The sequence below is a fragment of the Xenopus laevis genome, chromosome 3L (genome assembly GCF_017654675.1).
Source record: "Xenopus laevis strain J_2021 chromosome 3L, Xenopus_laevis_v10.1, whole genome shotgun sequence".
NCBI lineage: Eukaryota > Metazoa > Chordata > Amphibia > Anura > Pipidae > Xenopus > Xenopus laevis.
The window spans coordinates 93,017,152-93,040,382 of NC_054375.1; the positions used below are offsets into that span (position 1 = coordinate 93,017,152).

General features: G+C 37.7%; 1 protein-coding gene across 4 annotated transcripts in view; it reads right to left on the reverse strand.

Moving 5' to 3' along the window:
* tspan33.L (tetraspanin 33 L homeolog) overlaps positions 1 to 17,070 on the reverse strand; it is an 85,080-nt gene extending 68,010 nt beyond the window's left edge. The window contains exons 1-2 of one of the 4 annotated variants that reach the window (XM_041586602.1): positions 16,847 to 17,067; positions 9,159 to 9,317 (exon numbers count right to left, since the gene is read on the reverse strand). In XM_041586602.1, coding sequence (XP_041442536.1) covers positions 9,159 to 9,317; positions 16,847 to 16,903 — 216 coding nt within the window. In that variant the 5' untranslated portion in view covers positions 16,904 to 17,067. Of the gene's footprint in view, positions 1 to 9,158; positions 9,318 to 12,037; positions 14,653 to 16,846 lie in introns of those variants that run through there. The other 3 variants (XM_018250912.2, XM_041586603.1, XM_041586604.1) reach the window with 3 other exon arrangements.
* Between the last annotated feature and the right edge of the window lie 6,161 nt (positions 17,071 to 23,231).

The following is a 23,231-nucleotide window of genomic DNA, read 5'->3' on the forward strand; positions in this document are numbered from 1 at the left end:
AGTTTGGCCATTTTTTCCTATTAATAACATTGGCATCAAGCATCATTTTTACCGGCCAGGCCGGTAAAATTACCGGCCAGGTGGCAATCCTACCTGTTATGGTTGTGCAAGATATAATGCAGTCATTGTGCAAAAAAAAAAATGGCAGGTAAGTGTGTCTAAAGCCACTCCTGTGATGCAAAAAAACTGCCAGGTACATGTGTCTAAAGCCACTCCTGTGGTTCCCACTGCAGTTTTAAATGACCCCTTATAATGCATCTTTTTAATAGTCTGCACTTGTCATAGCCCATGTAGTTTAGCCAATACGGAGCACTCGGAGTGATGTGTTAAAATCATTAAATTTTAATAATCCATATTAAAAGAAAGTAACAGCGTGTCAGCATACAAAATATCAGATCATCCGCTTAACGCGTTTCATGGCTTCTTGCCACTTCATCAGAAGCGTACACCTGGTCCCACTACATACCCGCAGTTAAATAGCATCTAGTCCCACCCATAAAAAACATTAACAATCGTATATTACATTTACAGGGTATGCATATCAATTGGAAACATCACTTGACTATAATATTATTATTCTATAATATGGTGTCATGGTGTTATGCGAGGGTTAATGTTTTTTATGGGTGGGACTAGATGCTATTTAACTGCGGGTATGTAGTGGGACCAGGTGTACGCTTCTGATGAAGTGGTGAGAAGCCATGAAACGCGTTAAGCGGATGATTTGATATTTTGTATGCTGACACGCTGTTACTTTCTTTTAATATGGATTATTAAAATTTAATGATTTTAACACATCACTCCGAGTGCTCCGTATTGGCTAAACTACATGGATTTGACCCTGAGGGGGACGGATGTTACGTGCAGCATGGAGGTGAGACTGTGAGAGAGATGTGATGCTCCCCGTACCTGGCTCCGACTTGTTATAGCCCAGCAGTGGTCAGAGTGTTCCTTCATCAGCTTTACGTTCCACTTGGTGTATCCTAGTAACACTTTGCTGCAGCTACAGAAGAACACTAATAGTTACTTTCATGCAGCTTTATACAAGTAAACATTTCATATTTGTCATTATTGAGCTCACTTACTAATGCTGTATGCAAGCACAACATTGCACCCATACTGCTAGAGCCTGGTGCTAGTGCAAAGACATTGGCTTTCTTCTCCCTTGTGCTGGTTGCACTTTAATGGCTGCAGATGCAGATGGGTACAATTATTGGTTCATTTAGGGAGTAGCAAAAAAGTGACTTGTATTGTGGGTAAAATACCTGTTGTTTTTCCCCTCCTTTCTGTTACTTTTCACTTTAAAACACCTTGGTGTATATGAGCCTATGTGTTTTGTCTTTCCAAAATTTGTGCATTAAAATACAGAGAAATGTTACCATTATAGTCTGTGAAAGTTGCCCAATACTGAGTATTTACGTTGCAGCCACGTTGTACACTGCATTTTACAGCAATCCTTGTTTGTACATTTCCCAGTATTTTTTTGTAATATGTTTAAATCTCATTATGCATTCAGTTCTTTTGTGATTCTCTGCAAAGTGTGAGGTAATGGGGAAATGTAATTTCACAGGGAGCAAATATTTAATTAACAAACAGAAACTATTTTCACTGGCATCGGATTTCATAACCATGAATAGAAGGTGGGAGTACATTGTTCTGGCAGAATCCTGAAGATGAAAACACTGATTATGAGGAAAAGTGGATAATAAGAGTCATTCTTATCTATGAGACAAGAAATAACTACTGAATTCTTGGCGTTCACCCATGTCATAGGTCAAGTCATACACAAAGCAAACTTTAATGACCACCGGTTTTATAACTTCACCATAAGCCTTTCCATTGATTCCTTTGTAAGGCCATGAACAAATGTACTTTGATTGCTACAGGAGGTCATTTATATAAAAGGCAAAATTACATGTATGTTTTGCCTACCCTTATTATGATCATAAGCTTAAGAATATAATGGTGGAAAGGAGATGCCCCAGGCTGTAAAGCTAATATTACTGATTAATCAATGCTACTATTTACATGTTAATTTAATTACTTTAATGAAGTGATTATTTTGTAAAATATTGTGCCATCTGCTACTGGTGGTAATAATGCTGTGAGCACACCTGGAGCTAGTGAGGAGCTGGGTATGGTCAGGGCATAACTGGGTGGGTCCTGAGGAGTCTGGAGGCATGGCCAAAAACATTCCAGAAATCTCTACACAGGAAGCCCTTACCCCATGGTAGAGTGATATTCTGAGACAATTTGCAATTAGTCTTCATTTTTATTTTCTGTGGTTTTTCAGTTCAGCATCTCTCCAGTTTGGAATTTCAACAGCTGTTAGGTAGGGTCCAGTTTACTGTTAACAACCAGGTAGTGGTTGGAATGAAAGACTGGATTATCAGGGGAGTGAAAAGGAATTTAAGTATTGAAAAGTAACAATAACAATAACATTGTAGCCTTACAGAGCAATGTATTTTGGCTGCTGGGGTCTGTAACCCCCATCTGAAAGCTGGAAAGAGCCAGAAGAAGACAATCAAAAATAATAAAGAAAAAAACAAATAATGAAGACCACCCCTTTAAAGAAGCCTTGAAAATAATGGCCTTCTAGGGTGTTGGCAAAAAGGTGCATTGGTCTTCCCTTGGAGGCCACAATACCACTACCGCTTCAAATCACCAATACCCAAACTGTATTGTAAAAAATGAAATGCATTATAGGGAAAGCAGAAAACTGAAATGTCAGTAGTAATTTCCATTGCACAAAAAATCATATGGGTGTGAAAAAGCACACAATATAGAAAAAAGTGTCTGACAATGAATGCAAATAAAGTATAGATATCATGCAAATCTGTGGCAATAAAACTCTTTTTATGGCACAAACACATCTAGATGGAGAATCTATGTTCATAATTTTAACACTAAGGGGGCCGATTCACAAAGGGTCGAATATCGAGGGTTAATTAACCCTTGATATTCGACTGGGAATTAAAATCCTTCGACTTCGAATATCGAAGTCGAAGGATTTTAGCACAAATAGTGCGATCGAACGATCTAAGGATTATCCCTTCGATCGAACGATAAAATCTTTCGAAGGATTTTAATCCAACGATCGAAGGAATATCCTTCGATCAAAAAAACTTAGGAAAGCCTATGGGGACCTTCCCCATAGGCTAACATTGAGTTCGGTAGCTTTTAGATGGTGAACTAGGGGGGGTCGAAGTTTTTTCTTAAAGAGACAGTACTTCGACTATCGAATGGTCGAATAGTCAAACGATTTTTAGTTCGAATAGTTCGATTCGAAGTCGTAGTCGAAGGTCGTAGTAGCCCATTAGATGGTCGAAGTAGCCCAAAAAACACTTCGAAATTCGACGTTTTTTTACTTCGAATCCTTCACTCGAAGTTAGTGAATCGGCCCCTAAGGGGCAAATTTACTAAAGGGTGAAGTGGCTGTCGCTAGTGAAAATTTTTCTAAATTTTTTAGAAAAAATATACACCAGTTTTGCGAAAAACTATTAGGGTAACATAAAACTCATATCCGAATTCAAGCACAAAATTTACTATGACATTTTTTATCCATGACTTCTTTTTTTTTTTTCCTATAGCACTGTTTGATCTTTTTTTCTCTCAATTTATATATTTTAACCACTCACACTACAATAAAACAATTTCTGTTCAGTCTTGCACAGTACCACCAGAGGGCAGTAGCTTGTCACTATATACATGTATGCGTGGAAGCGTGGCCTACAAGTATATTCCTATAAACATTGTAGAATGGTGCTTTCACTGGAGCCCTTCCAGATTTGCTATAACTGGATGTACTTTAGCACAAATAAGTTGCGTAACTAGATATTACTGGACCCCACAGCAAATTAATTTTGGTGCCCCCAACATATCCAGAGGTTGTTCTGTTTTACCGATATATGCTGATGCTGCTTTTTATTTGGGCCCCGGGGACCCCTATACCCCCCACAGGGTCTGCTTCCTTTGTAGTTATGCCCCTGGCACAAATATATGATAATTGTTAAAGGAACATAAAAATCACCTATGTTCTATCAAATGTAAAGAAATTTCAAAGTGCCAAATCAGCAGCTCTGTAGTAGTTTCAATAAAACATATTTCAGGGATTTCTATATGAAGCAGCTATATATTCCACAGAGGACAGAACAGAGGGGTTTCCAGCAGGATTACATAACAGTAGTGTACAGAGGAATATGCAGGCACAGTGTAATGTGGTAAACCTGGGCCAAAATCTAATGCTGAAGCAAGTGTGAAACATCTGGCACAAGACATTGGTTGCCTTTTTTGTCTTTTGTACAGATTTCCCAGAGCTCTGATTTTTCCCTTCCCAAACAATAAGAGCATTGTTCAACAACAATAAACTCACACAATCTGGAAAGTAGCTGCAATTGAAAAGTGATGCAGTAAAATTCATAAAGTAGTTTTACCAGCTAACAGATGGAAACACCCCTCACCCTGAATAAGCACAGAACTTGCTGGTGGTGTATGCCATTACACTAGTATAAAACAAGATATTCTTGTAACATATCAGGTACTATATATCCCAGAATATAACACATTCATACCTACCAATCCCTTGGCTAGCTTACAGATACAATACAAGCATATTTCACTGTTATTTTCAGTTATTTTATGTGCATATATATATATAGAATGAGAGAGAGGTATGGGATCCCTTATCTGAAAAGATTCACCGGCACACAGGTATTGCTGGCAGGGTGAAAAACCCTTGCTTTAAAGTTTAATGGTGCGACATGCAACGTTTTGGGGACAACCCCTTTATCAAGCATGCTTGATAAAGGGGTTGTCCCCGAAACGTTGCATGTCGCACCATTAAACTTTAAAGCAAGGGTTTTTCACCCTGCCAGCAATACCTGTGTGCCGGTGAATCTTTTCTTCGTACAGTTGCGGGGTTACCGAAGCCCCTTTTTTTCCGAGCACCAGGGTTAGTATATCCTCGAGAGGGCTTGGGTGTGCGTGGGCAGTTTTGATTTTATCCCTTATCTGAAAACCATTATACAGAAAAGCTCTGAATTATGGGAAGTCTCCCATAAATTACATTTTAAGGAAATAATCAGTTTTTAAAAATGCATATCCTCAGCAGAGGTGAGTGCCACTCTCGTATTATTATGTGTTGCTGTGTAGTTATTCTGGTGGGCTTATTCAGAAACTACTGTGCAAAATTCTTTGGAACTATTTCATTCAATATAAATGAAAAGGCCCCCAGCACTTCTGGGGACTGAGACAAATAGAGGATCAGCCCCCTTCCAGGAAAATGCAGTTCCACCACAAGAGAACAAGTGTAACAAGGTAAGCCCCTACACATTCGATTTTCATAATGAAATGTTGCATGATGAGAAATGTAGAGCTGCTTTGAGATAATATATAACTATTCAGTTTGTTTTCTTTTAGACTTTTTGCTACTGGTCACCATTTTATTATTATTATTATTAGCCATTTTTTATACATGCATTTTATAATTTATTTGTATAGCATCACAAATGTATGCAGCAATTTACAAGTTAAGAAGACAAACAGGGGGTATCATAAATTAGACAAAAATAAATACAGAAGTGCTAGGAGATTTAATACACAGTTGGAATGAGGTCCCTGCTTACTATACGTATTACCCTGACATTCTAAAGTTACTGTCAAATTTACACAACACACAAGGGTCAACTTTATCAAAAGCTATTACCCTGCTTGTTTGTTTTTGGAGTGTGGAGGGAGACCAGAGTACTCAAACCCATACAGACACAGAGAGAACATAACACTCCTTGCAGAATAGTGTGACCTTTACTGCCTAGTGTATCATATTGAGATGCCATGAAACAATATCCATTAATAACCTGTATCCAGTAGTTGTTTGAGGAATTTGATGTTTTAGCTTTTTTTCTGCTAGTAACTAATTTTTCTATTATGTAGAATCACGTGCACATTGTACATCTTATATGGTAACTAAATAAACAGCTGAAAGCTGATGTCTGATTGGTGTCATTGTTTGATGATTGGTGAGCTTTTGCCTACAATTGTGAAAAGCACCATTATATTTTGCACAGCATTGAATCCGTGTTTTTTAATCAGATTATATCAGTGTTGGCCTGGCCCACTGTGATAGCAGGAAAACTCCCGGTGGGCCCAGGTGTCAGTGAGCCCTCTTACTTCTAATCATTTGGCCTATATCATGGTCAGTCCATATTTCTTTAAAGGGCTTTATAATTGAAGAATAGAGTATAGTATGTAGAGATAAAAGACTAGGAGTAAAAAGGAAGAATAATAGTTTAGAAAGTGGGCCCACAGTCTAAGGTTTTCTGGTGGGCCCCTGGCATCCCAGTCCAACACTGTCTAGAGAATTTTTAGAAATAAAGGGAGAAATAAGCAAGAGAGACTATGGGGGGGGGGGGGTACTGGTAGTAATAATTAGACTGACACCAAATTCAGTTTTTGTGGGTTGGTTTTATTTGGCAGTTTTGGTGTGCAGTTATGCCAAGCAACATTCCTGGCATGGATGTTTTAATCAGCTATTGCTTAGATTATTGACAAAAGGCCTACTACGTTTTGGGGATAACTGTTGCATGCTTATATGTAAGGCAAACAGTTGTATGAAAGGATATAACAAATGAAAGAGTCTCCTAAAAATGGTCATTAAGAATTTTGTTTTACACAAAGAATGTCCAGTCTGCTCTCTGCAGAAGTTTGGAATCTGAAACTTGCACAAATCACTTCCATAATGTGCCACTACAAATGTTACAGCTACACGGTTGGACTACACAACAGGAAGTGATGTCATACCAGGAAGATGTGATATTGCACTTTCTGCCAAGCAATGTCTGTTTTGCACAAGGAAGCAACAATTGCCCTGGTTTTATTTGATTGTTTCAGCTAAACCCTATAAACTTTTCTCTGCCTTTTTTATTTTACCTTAATAAAAGCTAAAGGCATTATTGTTAGCTTTTTTAGTTGACTGTATATTAAACCAGACTTTATTTAAAGTCTTGGGTTCTTTACATTACACAGCATATCCACTTTATCTAAAGATGACCCTGGATTTTTCTGGAAAATTTATTTATCATTTCTCAGAGGGGCTACGGTCATTAGGTTACCACCATGCAGAAGGAGGAGTTATCTTGGTAGGAACCCAACTTGTGCATGACAAAGCAATCTGTCACAAGATGAGAGCAGTGACATAATCTGGTTATTTAGAGGGCTACTCACCCTTTCTGCTAGCATGATGGCATGGTGAGAGAACTAAAATTGCCTCCAGCATCTTATAAAAAGGATTTATGACCCCAGGATACTCAAGGGGAGGTTGAAGAATAAGCCAGCAAACACATTACATTCTGTCCAGGTCACTGACTCTAGACAACTGTCTGGGAGATTAAACAAGAAGTCCTGCATGAATGTAATAACTGAGTGTTCTGGTGATGTTTTGGTCTTTGAGGGGATACCTCAGAGCAGCTAGAGGGGACAAATAATTAGATGGAAAGCATCACCAGATTTTGCCAACATTTGACATCCTAGCTACAGTATGCTGCCAATAGGATTTTTCGAAGTGCGGTTTCCAGATCTAGCCTATAACCCTTCTAGATGCATTTGCACACTTATTTTAAAAACAACCCCCCTTCTCTTTAGGTAAACACATTTTTGATAATCGGTAAAGTTAACTGAATTTTAGTAAACCCAACAACATTTACCAACACTGTACACCAGTAGGAGAAATGCCATTAACTGTGTGCACCGATGCAATGAACTCACAGTTACTTCAACATGTCTCATATTTATTGTGCCTGCATACCACAGAAACCATATGTTTTGCAGCAACCATGTTTACTTTGCCTGCTATTAGTATATGTGCAGTACAAATTGAATTGGTAAAGGGGGTAATACCACAGATAAAGCATAGCACTAAAAGTGCAGGATGTGCTCCCTTGTTGTATTATTGCATCTGTATTAGGACCTCCACATACATGAAGATAGATGCTAAGGTTATATCTACATTTACATTATATTATAGCAACAACATGGTTTTTGCAGATACCACTATTCATTTGTCAAATGGAATGCAAAATGATTAATGTTGCTAAATGAGATATATATTTTTCTCACTTCCTTATTGCCTTCTCTGTTTAACAACCTTCTCAGATCAAATGCCCATGTAGTTACGAAAGCTATCATCTACTATATATAAATATATATATATATCCACTATGATATGAACATAGGCTATTCTCAGCACATGTTTTCATCTCAGTCTATGCATTCTGTAGCCTACATAGAGAAGAGAGGCTAAAACTGGATAAACATATATAGCACATACTGAAAACTGTAAGTTAAAAAAGGAAGTTTATTAACCGTCATATTTTAGTGTAATTTGAACTTTGCATTACACGTCGGCCATTTAAAGCATAGTTATTTCCTTAAAATGAACATTAGATATTTTTTTATTTATAGAGGGCATGGTCATACTTTACATGTGCAAAAAACGGTGTGCCTTGTGCATTGATATAGTTAAACATTTTGTAAATTACATGGAAAATAATTGTGTATGCTGTCAAAATATAAATGGTTTAGCATTTCCTTACACTTAACTTTTAATTTGGCAGGAGGATTGTCTGGTTTCCCTGAGAATGGCTTTATAAATAAGCACACGTGAAAAAGCATGAGGGGAAAACTTTGGATATCAAATTCTTTTCTAGCTTTGTATGCAGTTTATTGGAATGTCGTAAAAAAGGATCCACAAGTCATAAGAAGAAGAAAAACTGATTTGATATTACATTAAAATAATGAACATTGCTCTTTTATAGTTGTCTCTTTTGATCCTTCATAACTCTACTCAAACTGATGAAAGAAGACAAAATCTATCTGATTTATCAAGAGTGAATGTTATGTTATTAGGTGCTGGGAGACTGATTCTTCTTTTTATTATATATATATATATTTTTTTTTTTTGAAAGTTTGTTTCATTCTTTCAACAGGGAAAGGAGGGAAGGGGTAGGGGATAAGAAGTTTTTAACAAAAAGACAAAAACACGCACATAAACTAAAACTTACAAGTTGATGTCTGCTGTACTATACAGCAATATAAGTTGTATTTGGTTGTTACATATCAAATAATTTGTGTAGATAATCACACAGTGTGGGTTAATACCTTACACGTTCACAGTTCTTGTTCTGGGTGTAGTTCCAACCAGGGGGACCATATTCTCTTGCTTCATATGTTAGTTTTATATTTACCAAGGCCTTTTCTATCAATGACAGCCAATGTTGCGTTGTGGGGGGCTGGGGGCCATCCAATTCATGTCCAGGGCTTTTCTAGCATAGAATAAAAATGTTTTAAAAAGAATTCTAGTTTCAACCAGAGGGAGTATGCCTTCAACTATTCCCAGCAAGCATATATCTCTTCTTTTTGTTATATTTAGCTCATTTAAATGTGTCCTTATTTAGAGGACAACGTGTATTTATCCCCCATTTCACAACCCTCCAGCGATCTGCCCATTGGTCTACGGTGTAATGGTGTCTTATTCTAAATTGTGTTGGTGAGCTAGCAATTAAGTGTCAGATTTTCAGTGTCTGTAATCAATACTACACAAGCTTCCCAGTTTGACTGATTGCCAGCAGGTAGATGCCCAGTGTATGGAAGAGTATAATAATGGACTACAGTCCAATTAGCTTAGGTGCCCTAGTTGTGTGGCCACAAAGATGCACTAATAAAGCATTATTTTTATTGATCTTTGCAGTGATGTGGCTTTCTTTCTACTACTATTTGCACTCGAGGAAGGGGTTTGTCCCCCAAAGCTTGTGCCACAATGTCTGCAATAAACAAGATGAAGGCTTAAGCCTGTGTGAATTGGTGTGCTTCTTCCCCTTACATAGCTTTCTTTCTACTGTAATCAAGTATTGATCATGGCCCGCATCCAATAGGATATGTCTGAGACCCACCACAGAAAGGTGTCAGGTGAGGAACTGCCGTTGCGGCTTTTTCTATTGACTTTACTACACTGGATTTTAATAATGCCTTAAAAGTTAGTGGTCCCAAAAAAGGATGTAGAAGCTGATGTAGATGTAGAAGTCAGGATGTCTCTGTAGCTGGAGCATTCACATATAAGTAGTGTTATTTGATCCCAGCTCCTCCAGACAAGTGGGCAGTTGTTACTGAAACCACAAAGAATTTTAACTGGGCCAAAAATAAACTCAGAATAAAGTGTTATAATTGCACGAACCAGGTATCAGTCACCGCCACTGCACCTGGTTCAGATTTATATTTAGTGGAGTGGGAGGGTTATGGCACATGCTCACAGAAGATCATAAATAATATTCCTTAAAAATCTTAGAAAAAATATCAAAATGGTCACACTTAAATTTCTGCATAGTCCTTTGGTTAAAGAAACACTGTAATCAGAATGAAAATAGTTTTGGTTTGTGCTTGAGAAGAAAGCATAAAGGTACTAATGTGTCACAGGAAAAAGATTCTTTTTTATTTTACCTTTTTTATTTTTTCAATCAAGCAAACAATCAAATTGCCCTCAGGGGCCATGATGACATTAAAAACAAGAAGAAATATCAATAGTCATTTCACATCAAGTACAAAAATTAAGAACAGAACATGTACACGCATGACATCAAGGTTTACCTTTCCATTTTACAGGCAATAACTCTTATGTATCTTATCAAGTGACAAGTAGTCTGTATCAAGGACCATCAATCTGTCTCTTGCCCATTGGAAAAAGAAGATTTTTATTTTTAGGTATTTTTTATATGTTAGACTAGAAAATCAGAGCGCATCAACTTTTTTCTACATTTACACAGAGAGTGATGAGAGAAATTTTTCACCAAATTTTGCTGCTAAAATTACACTCCAATGGGTGAAAAAAAAATGTGTGACTTCAATGCATTTTGGCAATTTTTTTAACCATTTCGCCAATTTTCGGTGAAGCAAAATGGGTCAGATTCGCCCATCACTATGATAGGACACAACCACACATTTTTTTGATATAATGATGCAGTAGTAGTACAGATGTAGGGCTAATTATCTGGAATGCTTGGGACATAGGGTTATAATTAAATAATACAAATAATTAAGACAATACTAAAGGAAGGTAAAATAATAACTTCTTATTTAACAAGGTACTTATAACCTGCAGGATTTTTCTTTTACAGCCAGAGAGATACTTTCTCCCATTCTATATCAATGCTTGAGCCTCTAACAATGGAATCACCTAAAAGTATCAACTCCAGTCCCGTGCTGTATGTTTTATTTCTAGTGCCAGACAATTTTACCTTCTGTTGATGTGCTGTGACTTCTCAACACTATACAGCAACACATGCATCATCACAGGGCATTCCCGTTCTAAAAACAACAAAATGTTGCTTCATATCTGATGTTTAGCCTGTGCTAGAAGACCCTATTAAATGCAGGCGGAGTAGAAGGCCTATGTGAACAGAACGAAGGTAAGACTGTATTGGTTGGGGTGGCCACTAGTCTCTGTACGTCAATATAAAGCACAGAGACCTGTGGCAATCCAACTACAGTGGCATATTGCATCTTTTTTTGGACTTTGCTACCTGCCTTAAATTTCATAAATAACTGTTAAACTCCTGACATCTATCTATATATTCATAGATAGTGTGTGAAAGACTGAAAGTGCAGGCTGAATTGAAAATAAAGCAAAGAAAAATCTAATCGAATTAATTTGCAGATTAAAGTGCAGTGATGAATGCAAACTGCAAGAAACAGGCACAAACCGCCATGTTGTTGAATTTATTACCCTGCCCTTTGCATGTCACTCCACTCTAAAATGGAGCTCAGAGACCTGTTTACGGCATAGGGCATTTACACACAGCAGTGAGGGGGTATTTGAACACTGGGCCTGGGTGGCCTGGAAAACTTCCATGCAGGAGGCTTGGCCCTATACATTAAGCCACTCAGTGTACATTATTAGAAATGTACAATAAACTGACAAAAAGTGGCAGATTAAAGCTTGTAAATGGGGATATTACAAAATAATTGTTGGCAAATCTTAATTATTTCTTACGTGATTCTCTGCAGATTTTCAAGACCTGGTAGCCTCTGCAAAGCTTCAGTGTTCTGCATTACTATAGGGACAAATGTTCTTATTTTTAAGCTGCAGTTACTGCAGTGGCTCAGTCAGATGCTCAGGATGTCACTGTCCTGATTTAGAGGGTGAGGCAGCCCCTTAGCTCGCTGACTCACTCAGACTAGTACAGCCTGTATTCCAGGCACAGCTGAAGATCCCCCTGAGGGGGACTAAGGGGCAGCTGTCTAACTCACTCCTGGTAACCTTTTCACTGCTTTTTTTTGAGCCCACTGTCAGGATGGGTTAATATAGCAGCAGTGTTATACAACTGTATATCCAAAAACTATTTCACTGAATACCTTCTGTGTGTGATTCTTCCACACCTATCTTAACTAAATGTATGTTTGTGCAACCACAGTTTTCTGTGTCTTTATCTCAACAGTTCAATCACTTTGTGACCATTGTAAGGCAGTAGAGTTGAAGTACCAGTTTAAAGGTTAGATAGTACAAGAATCTATTATTCAGAATGCTTGGAAGCTAGAGTTTTCTGGATATTTAATTTAAAGCACCGTAACTTAAGCCTGCTAAAAAATTATTTAAATCCAGTTTGATTGTTTTGCCAATATGGATTCATGCAAGGTACTGTTTTATCATTACAGAGAAAAGGGAAATCATTTTTAATTCGTTGGAGTCTATGAGAGATGGCCTTCCTGTAATTTGGAGGTTTCTAGATAACGAATTTCCAGATAAGGGATCCCATACCTGTACTTTGATTTGAAAGTCCTGAGAATGTAGGATTCTGCTGTCTGTTTTTTTACCATAATTCATGAAAGTGCTTAGTTGTAAGACATATATATCTCAAAGATGTGCTGGACCACATATTTATTGGAATAAAGATTGGCACAACTCACTCTACTGCTTTTGTGTTCTAAAACTACATGTGCATATACCAGATTTTTAAAGTGAAATCTAAAATAGCAAAATTGTAATTAGGCCACTCCTACTTTTAAAGGAGTTGCTTGACCACACCCACTTAAAATCCATTCAATTAAAAAAAAAGAAAGAGCTGATGTCAATGTTGCTGATAATGCAAACGCAGCTCCCCTAGACGAGAATTGTGTGTGGGTGAGGCAGACAAATAGGGACTTGAGGGGTACTTTCCCTGGAGGCCATGGTTCTGGAACAGAACCTGTCCCACTGAAACAGGGCCTGATGGGAAACCTAGCCTAAAAAAAGTAATTTGCACCCCCTAGTAAACCATGATAACAAAAAATATATATTCTAAGTAAACTAGACATTATTTTTGGGTTGAATATGGAGTTTCACAGGATGCCAAAGAAGTAATAAAATAAACTTCTGCCATTGCCATATTTATCTGTAAGACAAATCTGATGTTTTTAACTTTCAAATAAACTATAGGTATATTGTAGATGGGTCTATTCTAAAGAACATTTCAGTTTTTTATATAGTTTTTTTGACTTGTTAGCTTTCCTCTTTCAGTCTTAGCGCTGAATATGCTTAACAGAGATTATACATCAGTCCCTGCCCCAGTCGAGCGTACAAGTTAAGGCCCCTATCATATTCACAGGCAATCTCCAATGAACCTGCCTGTATTGTTTTGTAAGTGTGGGGGGCAAAATTTTTCACTGGGTAGAAACACATGGAAGTGAAGGAAGAAATTACAAACTCAACTTGATCTGATCAAACCTAGGATCCCAGAGCCTCAATATAGCAGTAAAAACTGCAACAACACTGGAACAGTTTTGAGATCAACTAATGCTACCTACATTTTTTTTTGCAACAAACGGACTACTTTAATACAATCATTAAGTGCAATATAGCATATCATTTACCATTTTACCACAGGTGGGGCAGATTTATTACTATATGGGCATAGGGATCAGGTGACTACATCTGCAAAAACTCTCTCTGGTTTTTACTCCGGCATTGATTACCATTTTTCATGAAGCCAATTTTTTTTAACAATCCTGTTTTTTCACAAAGTAAATAGCTTGCTGGGTTTCAGGTGGCAAGGCTCTACCATTTTGAAAAAATAAAACAGGATTGTGGGGGGTAAAAACTATTTTTGTAAAACAGGGCGAGTTAAAGAACTCACTTCTGGATTATACTCTACTTTATAGCTAATCCTCCACATTTCCTGCCACTGAGAGACATTCTTCTGGCCATAAACCATATTAATATATGTCAGCATGCCATGCATTATGAAAACTTTTACCTATTGCTATACAACTATACATAATGCCAAGGGAACAGGCATACTGGAATATTAAATAGATATTACTGTTCCGTTAAACATACTCAGTTAGGGCTACAGACACTGTCGGGCGGCTAAACATGTTAATGGTAGAACATGCATACTAGGGCATTCTCATACAGTGCACGGACATTTGCATTATTATGCATACTGGTGAAATTCATTAAAACATTGATGAATGGACATACTACTGGCAACAAATGCATATATAGATACATACCGTATATACTCGAGTATAAGCCGAGTTTTTCAGCCCCCAAAATATGCTGAAAAACTGCACCTCGGCTTATACTCGGGTCAAGTGCAAAAACGGTCGCCGGCGTCTAAGAATAGTCGCCGGCGTCCAAGAATAGTCTCCAAGAATATTCGCCGGTGTCCAAGAATGGTCGCCGGCTTCCAAAAACTAGACGCCCGGCACCTCCAATGGGAGCAGAAACCCTCAATTTTTTGATTGAAACTTACCAGAAGCTGCTGCATTTCTCACCCTAGGCTTATACTCAAGTCAATAAGCTTTCCCAGTTTTTGGAGGTAAAATTAGGTACCTCGGCTTATACTCGGGACGGCTTATACTCGAGTATATACGGTATATAGATGCATATACATGGTATAATAAGGGCAGGTAAAACCAGCCTGTGAGGATAAGACTAAAGCAGGTTTACTTTAAAAGAAAATATTTTTTTTCATTTAAATAATATTAATAAATATTTTAGTCAGAAAGAAGGAATGTACTTTAGTACATATAGTCTGGGCTCATCTCTGTCTCCTGATGATAAATTTATGATGTGCTTTCCTTTGTTTCTGATTGTTAATAGGCTGCATTAAATGGCTAGCTATAAATAATGTAATACTTATAAGATATGCTGAAAATAGTTACATTATTGTTTCCTTTCTTTAGTTTTATAGTTGGGGCAGTTCTTGTAATGATTATGTGAGGGAATTTCTCAGAATGGTACATTTTATCTCTGGACCAAACATTTAAGCAGGTATAGTTAAAAATGCCTTGTCTGAATGTTTCTTCTTGCCATTTGTTACAAGCCATTTTCATGTGTTGATATGTTTTGCAAATATTAGTAGGATTGTCTATTGTCCGGAATTAGGTTTTCTCTAGGGGTAAAGCAGATCATGGCACAATCACAACTCATGAGTGTAGTCTCTTTTCTGCAGTTTATTTTCACTTGCAGCAAATACACAAAATAAATCCTTGTGGATTATGATAAACAAATTATGCCGATTGGAGCAACATTCCAGAGGAAATATTCCCAAAGAAAGATCCAAGATTTACAAATTATTCTAAATTGAGAAAGCCAGTTGGATGACTAGTGAAACGTCTTCAAGGAAAAAAAACACAGCAAGTCCAATTGATTTGACTTATTTCTACATATATACTAATGTCAATATATCCCTTTACAACTCACTTTTCTCTGCAGTGGACAGACCCTTTCACCTGCTGAACATATCCATAATATTAGGTCACCAAACTCATATTTCAGAATTAGAGTATGTAGGAACAATACATTTTATTCTGACGCAGGAGACTCCAGGCAAATTGAACAGTGCAAGATAAAATTCAGTATCTAAAATAAAATTTCATTGATTTTATGGTAATGTACAGTATACAGTACAAAAGGGTCAGACTGGGGGGACAGGCCCATGGAGGCTGCTGCTTCCATGCCCCCAGCTCCCCTGGCATGAAAGATACATTGGCACCCCCTTATCTGGAAAACCCCAGGTCCCAACCATTATGTATATTTTGCTGCAGATTCTTCCGAAACTGTGAATGAAAGTATTGCTGAACAGAGAAAATGGGCAAAAGGAAAGGGGAGTGTGTAGTGTGGTAAATGGGCAAAGGCAATAAGAGTAAGAAAAATAAATGGTGCAGAAGCATAGAAAGTAGAGGAATGGGGCAGCATATTACAATAATGTATGGGGTACTTTCTTGGGCATATTAGATATTTTTGTGTGTAACAAATAATGTACATTCTACAGTAACTATATTAGAAGCCATCAAGGAGATTTGTCATTATATAACCGTAAAAGGTTGCAAGCAAAGAGCATATATGTAGGTCAAAATCTGGTAAAAGGGGATGTGTAGCAGGGAACTACAAGTGCAGGAGCTCTGGAGGACTACTAATGACAAATGGAGGAATATGCAGCATTTGTGGGCATATCACATATGGCTGGCCTGCAGAAGGTGGACTGCATGGTCCATTAGTGAATAGCAGAGAGGAAGGGCCCAAACAAATCATCTTTTGCTAAAAACTGATCAGAGAGTATTTCAGGATGTAAGTTTATATATAGTATATATCAATATTAATAATATTATATCAATATTAATAATATACCTCAACCCACTTACTAGGGTTTTGGTTCTTTTGAGCAAGCAGACAATGAATCCACACCAATGAGAGTATAGTAAAGTGATATATTGTAAAATAAATCAATTGATTGTTCTACGTTAATGATTACACTTAGACTAAACAAAAATTACATTATTTACAGTTACACATTACACAAGTCTACATAGTTGTTACCAAAAAGGCAGGGGAATAGAGTTCGGCTTCATCTCTGCCTTCCCCTCTGGTCTTCATTCCTCACATGTCTTGTCCCAGGCTCCTCTCGCTCTCTAGCTGCCTCCTCTCAGCTGCCCAGCTCTCCTCTCTACTGCCCAATCCCTTCACATGTTGTCTAGTGTTCTTTTATCCTGGGTTCTCACCTGCCCCCACAGAAACCCTCCCAACTGCCAAGATGTTGTGATAAACCCCCAACTTGCCTACATCCTGTTGAGCAAGTTTTCTCGCATACAAAATCAGTTTTATGGTCCCCACAGCAGACATAGGCCTTAGTAATCACAGGAAAACCTTTGTTATGATAATCAGGGCTTCATGTAAGTTCCCTGAACAACAGCTTTTATATTAAATAACAAAATCAAGATGCCAATTTCTTACAAGGAGAGCTGGTACTATATATACTCTATCTAGATACCAGATTGGTAGATAAATGTTTATATTGTGAAGTCTGACTGTAGAAACAGATGTTTATATCTGTTATTTCCCAGCACAAGAGAGTAGCAAACAGAATGATACATTTCACTGTATATTTAAAGGTATGGTTCACCTTTAAGTTAACAAAGGTTTATAATGAATAAATAATAAAAAATTAAAACCAATTCTCTTTTTAATGTGTTTATTAGCTCTTTAATCCACTTTCAATTGATACACACATATTTATCATGATTATGTGAATGTAGATAATCAGAAAAATATTATTACCTTATGTTCTGAAATAATATGTAGCATGTGCTCAATATAGAACTGAAATTTATTTTAAGAGTCTTCTCGACTATAAATACAAGTAGCTTGAGTAATCTCACTATTTTATTTGTGAATGTACTTGGCTGTGAATAAGTCTGGAGTGCCCAGCTCATCCCACACACTGACAGATATGATACCCAAGGTGCTATAGGAATTTGGGATTTTTGTTTCCCCTCGTGTTTTAGCTGGTTATGCTGTATATTATTTGGTAATTGTGATTATTTTATCTTTGCAGTGTTTCTGCTTTGAGTCCCATGATAAGTTATTTGTCCTTGTGGGTAGATAGACTCTATAGGACTTGTTTACTAAACTGCCACTATTGGTGAGATTCATCATCAGCTTTTTTACCCACAATGCAAGTTGCTGTGTCGATGAGCATACCAGTGCTGGTAAGTGTTTGTACCAGCCAGAGACAACAATTTAGAGCACATATTAATTTTGAAAGGGATGCTCATTAGTAATTAGTTGTAAATAACTTGAATGTTATTTTAATATACCTTTTTATTTAAAGTTTTTTGCCCATGTTCTTCTACGTCTTTGATTATGGAAATAGTATATAAATACAGTTGGATGCTCAGGAATGAGGTCTAAATCTCAGCTGTCAATCAAATATTGGCTGCCCCTCCTCAATGCCTTAGACATAGAGACGGGGCAAGCAATTATTTTCACTTTCTAGATGTCACTGCTCTCCTCACATTCCCCCAGTTCTCTTAAACATTTCATTGTGTAGCCAGTGCATGGGCATCAGGTCCCCCATTCTGGTGCACAAACAAGATTTTGAGATGATACAAGGCTTGACTTAAGTGTCCACAAAATGGCTCCTGCCTGCTTGCTAGAATTATGAATTCCCAGACTGATGGAAACATGATTCAAATAATTTATACAGTGTAATTAAAGATAATTTTGTTTGATTAACATGATAAAATTGGATTTGGAATATTTTTTTGGGTGACAGGTCCCCTTTAAGTTACACCTATTACAGTGTTGTTACAGTTACACTTGACATCACAAAATTCACCATAAGCCCAAACTCTTTGGAAACATAGTGCAGTGAGCAGAGTGTAATTTCAAGTGCAATCGGTGCACCATATTCACCAAAATTAACTTAAATGCATGTGTGCTTCATTGCAAATTGAGTGCAGTTGTGCCAAAGTCTGCCTGGTGTCATTCGGTGTTTGGTGGCATCATTTCTGGTGTTTGGTGTGCAAGTGATGTGTATGCCTTATTCTTTCAGTGATTAATGCTGAGGGAATTCCAGAGCTACCGATTGGTCCAGAGGTGATGGTAGTTTCAGGGTTACCCTGCATCACTAGCAGCGCTTAATTAGAAAAATAATGCAGGAAGGACTGAGAAGCACAGAGTGCATCTATATGATATCTTTAATTTAATGTTTGTGTTATGTGCAACTGACTGTGGGAAAAGTGGGGGGACTGTAACTGCATTTGTGGGTGTACATGAGCCCTAAAGAGTTGTGCATGACAGTTCCAGCAGAAAACTTCTGAAGTGAGATGCATTTTGGGAAAAAAAACAAAGCTCTTTGTGCCTGTTCTTGTACTTGCCTCTTCATTTATAAATGTGCCCTTTGTTGCTTTTAAGTCTTGAATCCTGCTAGATTTTACAAGCAATCGTACAGATACATTAGAATTAATTTTGTGAACTGGTATATAGACAGAAAGAATGTCCTTCACTGCCCAATCCTGCTTCCAGCCACCTGAACACTGTGGATGGGTTGAATGGTGACCCTTGCGGTGGAAACATCGGTCAGTGAAGTAACACAATGCATTTCACTGAGCCTAAATCAGAGGTTTGTAGGCATTTTGGCTTAAGCCACTCTTACAGGTTCAACTCTTTAGCTGAAAGAAGGTTACAGAAATAAAATCTGAAGCATGTAAATAAGTATTTTTAAAGTTATGGTGTCGTTTGGGACAATCATACTCGGCCTTATTTACCAACATTTGGCAACTTTGAAATCATCAGTTTACTTGCATTAGACAGAGCAAATCTAATTATTGATTGGTTTACTTACAATGTCTTTTGGTCTGGACCACACTCAGTCTGCCAATCTGGTGGTTTTGGGCTGATGCAAACTGGACTTGACCATTCAGTCATTGCATCAGTCTTATAGTTTGCTGTCAACATTTTAGCTTTAACACTGTGCCAAAACGAATGTCTCTTTGTAACCCGTTACTGCTTTTGGGGATTGATGATGTAAAAGTCCTATAAGAACAAAAGACCAATATAGTCATATCTTTTCACAAAACAGTCTGGACAAAGTAAGACAACTAAAAAAGAAGCCAAAATATTAAAGAACACCTGAATTAAATAGCAGAAAAAAGGACAATTATCTTCCAGCACTATTATTATTCATATTCTTTGTATTGTATAATAGCTGGATTAATGCCCTTGAAATCAGACCAGAATATGAAATCATTCTGGAGTTTGGCAAGTAGATTGTCTGATACAGTTGCAAAAAGAGGCGGAGGGGCTAGAAAGGAAAATTAAGCAGATAAAGGACACAGTTATAAAGCATGTGTAGGCTTTTGAGATGATAGTATTACATCTCCAGTGCCTTGACAAGCATGTTGGTTTATGCATGCTTGAATAAATAATGCGACTAAATATGTCTCTTTTTCAACTGAATGCAATTATTTCCCCTCGCTGCCTGTAAAGTTGGTGATTCACTTGTACTTAACATGCATCTATGCCACCTTATATCTCTGAAGTTCTGAGAAAGTTGAATCCTATATAGTTAAAATATGTTTGTGAAGATTCTCATTCATCCAGGTATATCTCTAGAAATAAGTCAAATCAATTGGACTTGCTGTGTTTTTTCCTTGAAGACGTTTCACCAGTCATCCAACTGGCTTACTAAATTCAGAATAACTTGTAAATAGGATCTTTCTTTGGCAATATATCCACTGGAATGTTGCTCCAATCAGCATAATCCATTTATCATAATCAGCAAGGATGTCATGACTTTAGGTGTTGATTGTATTAGCAAGATTGGAGCTTTGAGGTGTTATTAAACCTTCCAGGGAGAGGTGCCAAAACAGCATTGAAACGTCTTCAATGAAAAAACACACAAAGTCCAGTTAATTTGACTTATTTCAACAGCTATAAAGTTAAACCATGTCTAATGCACCGAAATTTACTTTTTAAACTATAGGATGAGCAGCATTATTGCTGAATATGTACACACGCACACACACATATATGTATATAATCCACAGTGTAAATATAGTGGCAGGAACTAATGCATTTTACATTCATATTCCCCAGAACCAGGCTATATACCAATGCCAACTGTTAGCTCTCTGCTCAGACCATGGCAGATGTTTCTGTTAGAGATGCATCAAATTCTGGCTTCAGTTCGGCATTTGGCTGAATCCTTGCCTTTTTTGGCAGGATTTAGCTGAATCTTAGACTTTTGCCAAAGACAGTCACTAGCATTCGTTCGCATCCTATTGCCAGGCGACTTTTCCATCTGTCGAATGGTTGTTACTCCGCAAATTCACTAACATGCGAATTTTACTGAACGCTACCTCTTCGCCAGAGTGTACCTCACCACCTTAGACCAGATGAACTGATAAAATGAAGCAACATCCTCCCCAATCTTATGTCAGTGACATCATATCCTGTATGCCATAATGCATTAAATTTGTAAAAAAAAAACGCTGGCGACTTTTCTTTTTTTAAATCGGCATTGCCTTCAAAAGTCTGACCTATAAAAGGTATATGTGTGAACAATTTTTTTAAACTAATTTGAGGGGCATGCCACATTTGTTTAAAGGAGAACTAATCCCTAAAAATGAATATGGCTAAAAATGTCATGTTTTATATACTGAACTTAGTGCACCAGCCTAAAGTTTCAGCTTCCCAATAGCAGCAATGATCCAGGACTTCACTTTAGTGAATTAGCATATTAGAAATGAATTTGCGCCTGGCGAATTTGCCCTTTAGTGAATTTGCCCCGAGGTGTCTGGCTAAGCCAAATCCAAACCCTTAAATCACATTATTAAAGAAATTGCAAATCATGGACATGCAGTTGAATCCTTAGTGAAAGAAGTGAAAAGATTCATGATTCAGATGAATCACAAAAATGTGAATTTGGAGCATCACTAGTCTCTGTAACTAACAGAAGGCCAGGAGGACTATTGACATTGCATGAGTACTGATGTCATCATTTCTTCAGGAGCAGCGGTGATTGGTCAGAACAGAGACATCTGCATGGAGACTGACTAATATGGATGGGGTGCCCTGGCAAATGATATGCTTCACCAGAAAAAAGGTCTGTCCATCACAAAGTATTCTAACAATCTCTGGTGTCCATGGGTTTAACAGCTGATGGCAGCTGGGGAATTAGCAGCAGCTGGAGGACAGTCCCTGCTCTATAAAGCTAATGAAATCATTTCAGTTGTACTTAGGTGCCAAAGAGAATCCCTCTTCTCATGGATTCTTTTTAAATCTAATATTTGACTCTAAAGATGACAGCTTACCACATGAGTCTAACCAATTCCTCATTATCATCCTGCTTGAGTGAATTTGCTGATATATTCATAACCTTCTCTACAATCCCTATTTTTCATTACAAACCCCTTTTCCGAATTTTGTTCCGAATAGACTTTATCTATGAGCCTCCTTGCACTGGCTGTTATGGTAGATATCATTTGGAATACAAATCTCTGGGTCATCTTTCTTTTAACCTCTATATTCTTCTGGCTTGCTGTCAGTGCCTGCTCCTCTCATTCAGAACACATAGTAATCCTTGCACCTCTAAAAAACAAGGCACAATTTCACTGTGTGTCAGGGCCAGATGACCGTAGATGATAGGTGTCAGGACCAAGGAGGAAGCCTGTATGTAGATTTGCCAGTGAAACGTCCAATTTGCGGTACCAGAGGAGTCGATTTTCAGGCAAAGAGTCAAGGGCAGGCAAAAAACAACTGTGTCAGGAACAAAGCAAGTGGTCAAATTCAACAATCAGTCAAAAGTAGTAATTTTGAGCACCCAGGAACGCTTGAAAAGTAGGACCTATATTTGGGCATTGAATCCAGGGACGCTAGCATCTTTTAGTTTGAATTTGGCTGCAAAACCGTAACACGCCGGCAGGTGCCGCAACCTTGGAAGTGGTGCCGAAGAGGAGTGGTGCACCTCACACTATGCTTATTACAAATATGTATTAACAGTTCACCACACCAAGATAAAACATAACCTGTGAATAAAACAAGGATCCATTGATGTTAAGAGCAAAGCCAAATTCTACAGGAACACTCTAGTGTTAGGGCTCTTAGGATCATTACACAGACATGTGTTCCTTTGTCCTTCTGCATTCTACTGCTGGGAAAGCAGGGACAAACTCAGCTCACGTTTCCTGATTGAGCTGTACCCATTGAGGCAGATGGTGGAATGAATCAAGTTCAGCGCTCACATACACCTCAATGAGTACAGCCTGATCATCAGGAAACATGGGCTGCATTTGTTCCTACTATGTGCTCTGAATCAGAGTTGTAATGGTGTAAGGGTCTTTACAAATTGGTGTTTTTTATGCCTATTTGAGGTGCAGGTATGAGCTCATCTAAATACATTAGCGAACTGATTCCATTATAT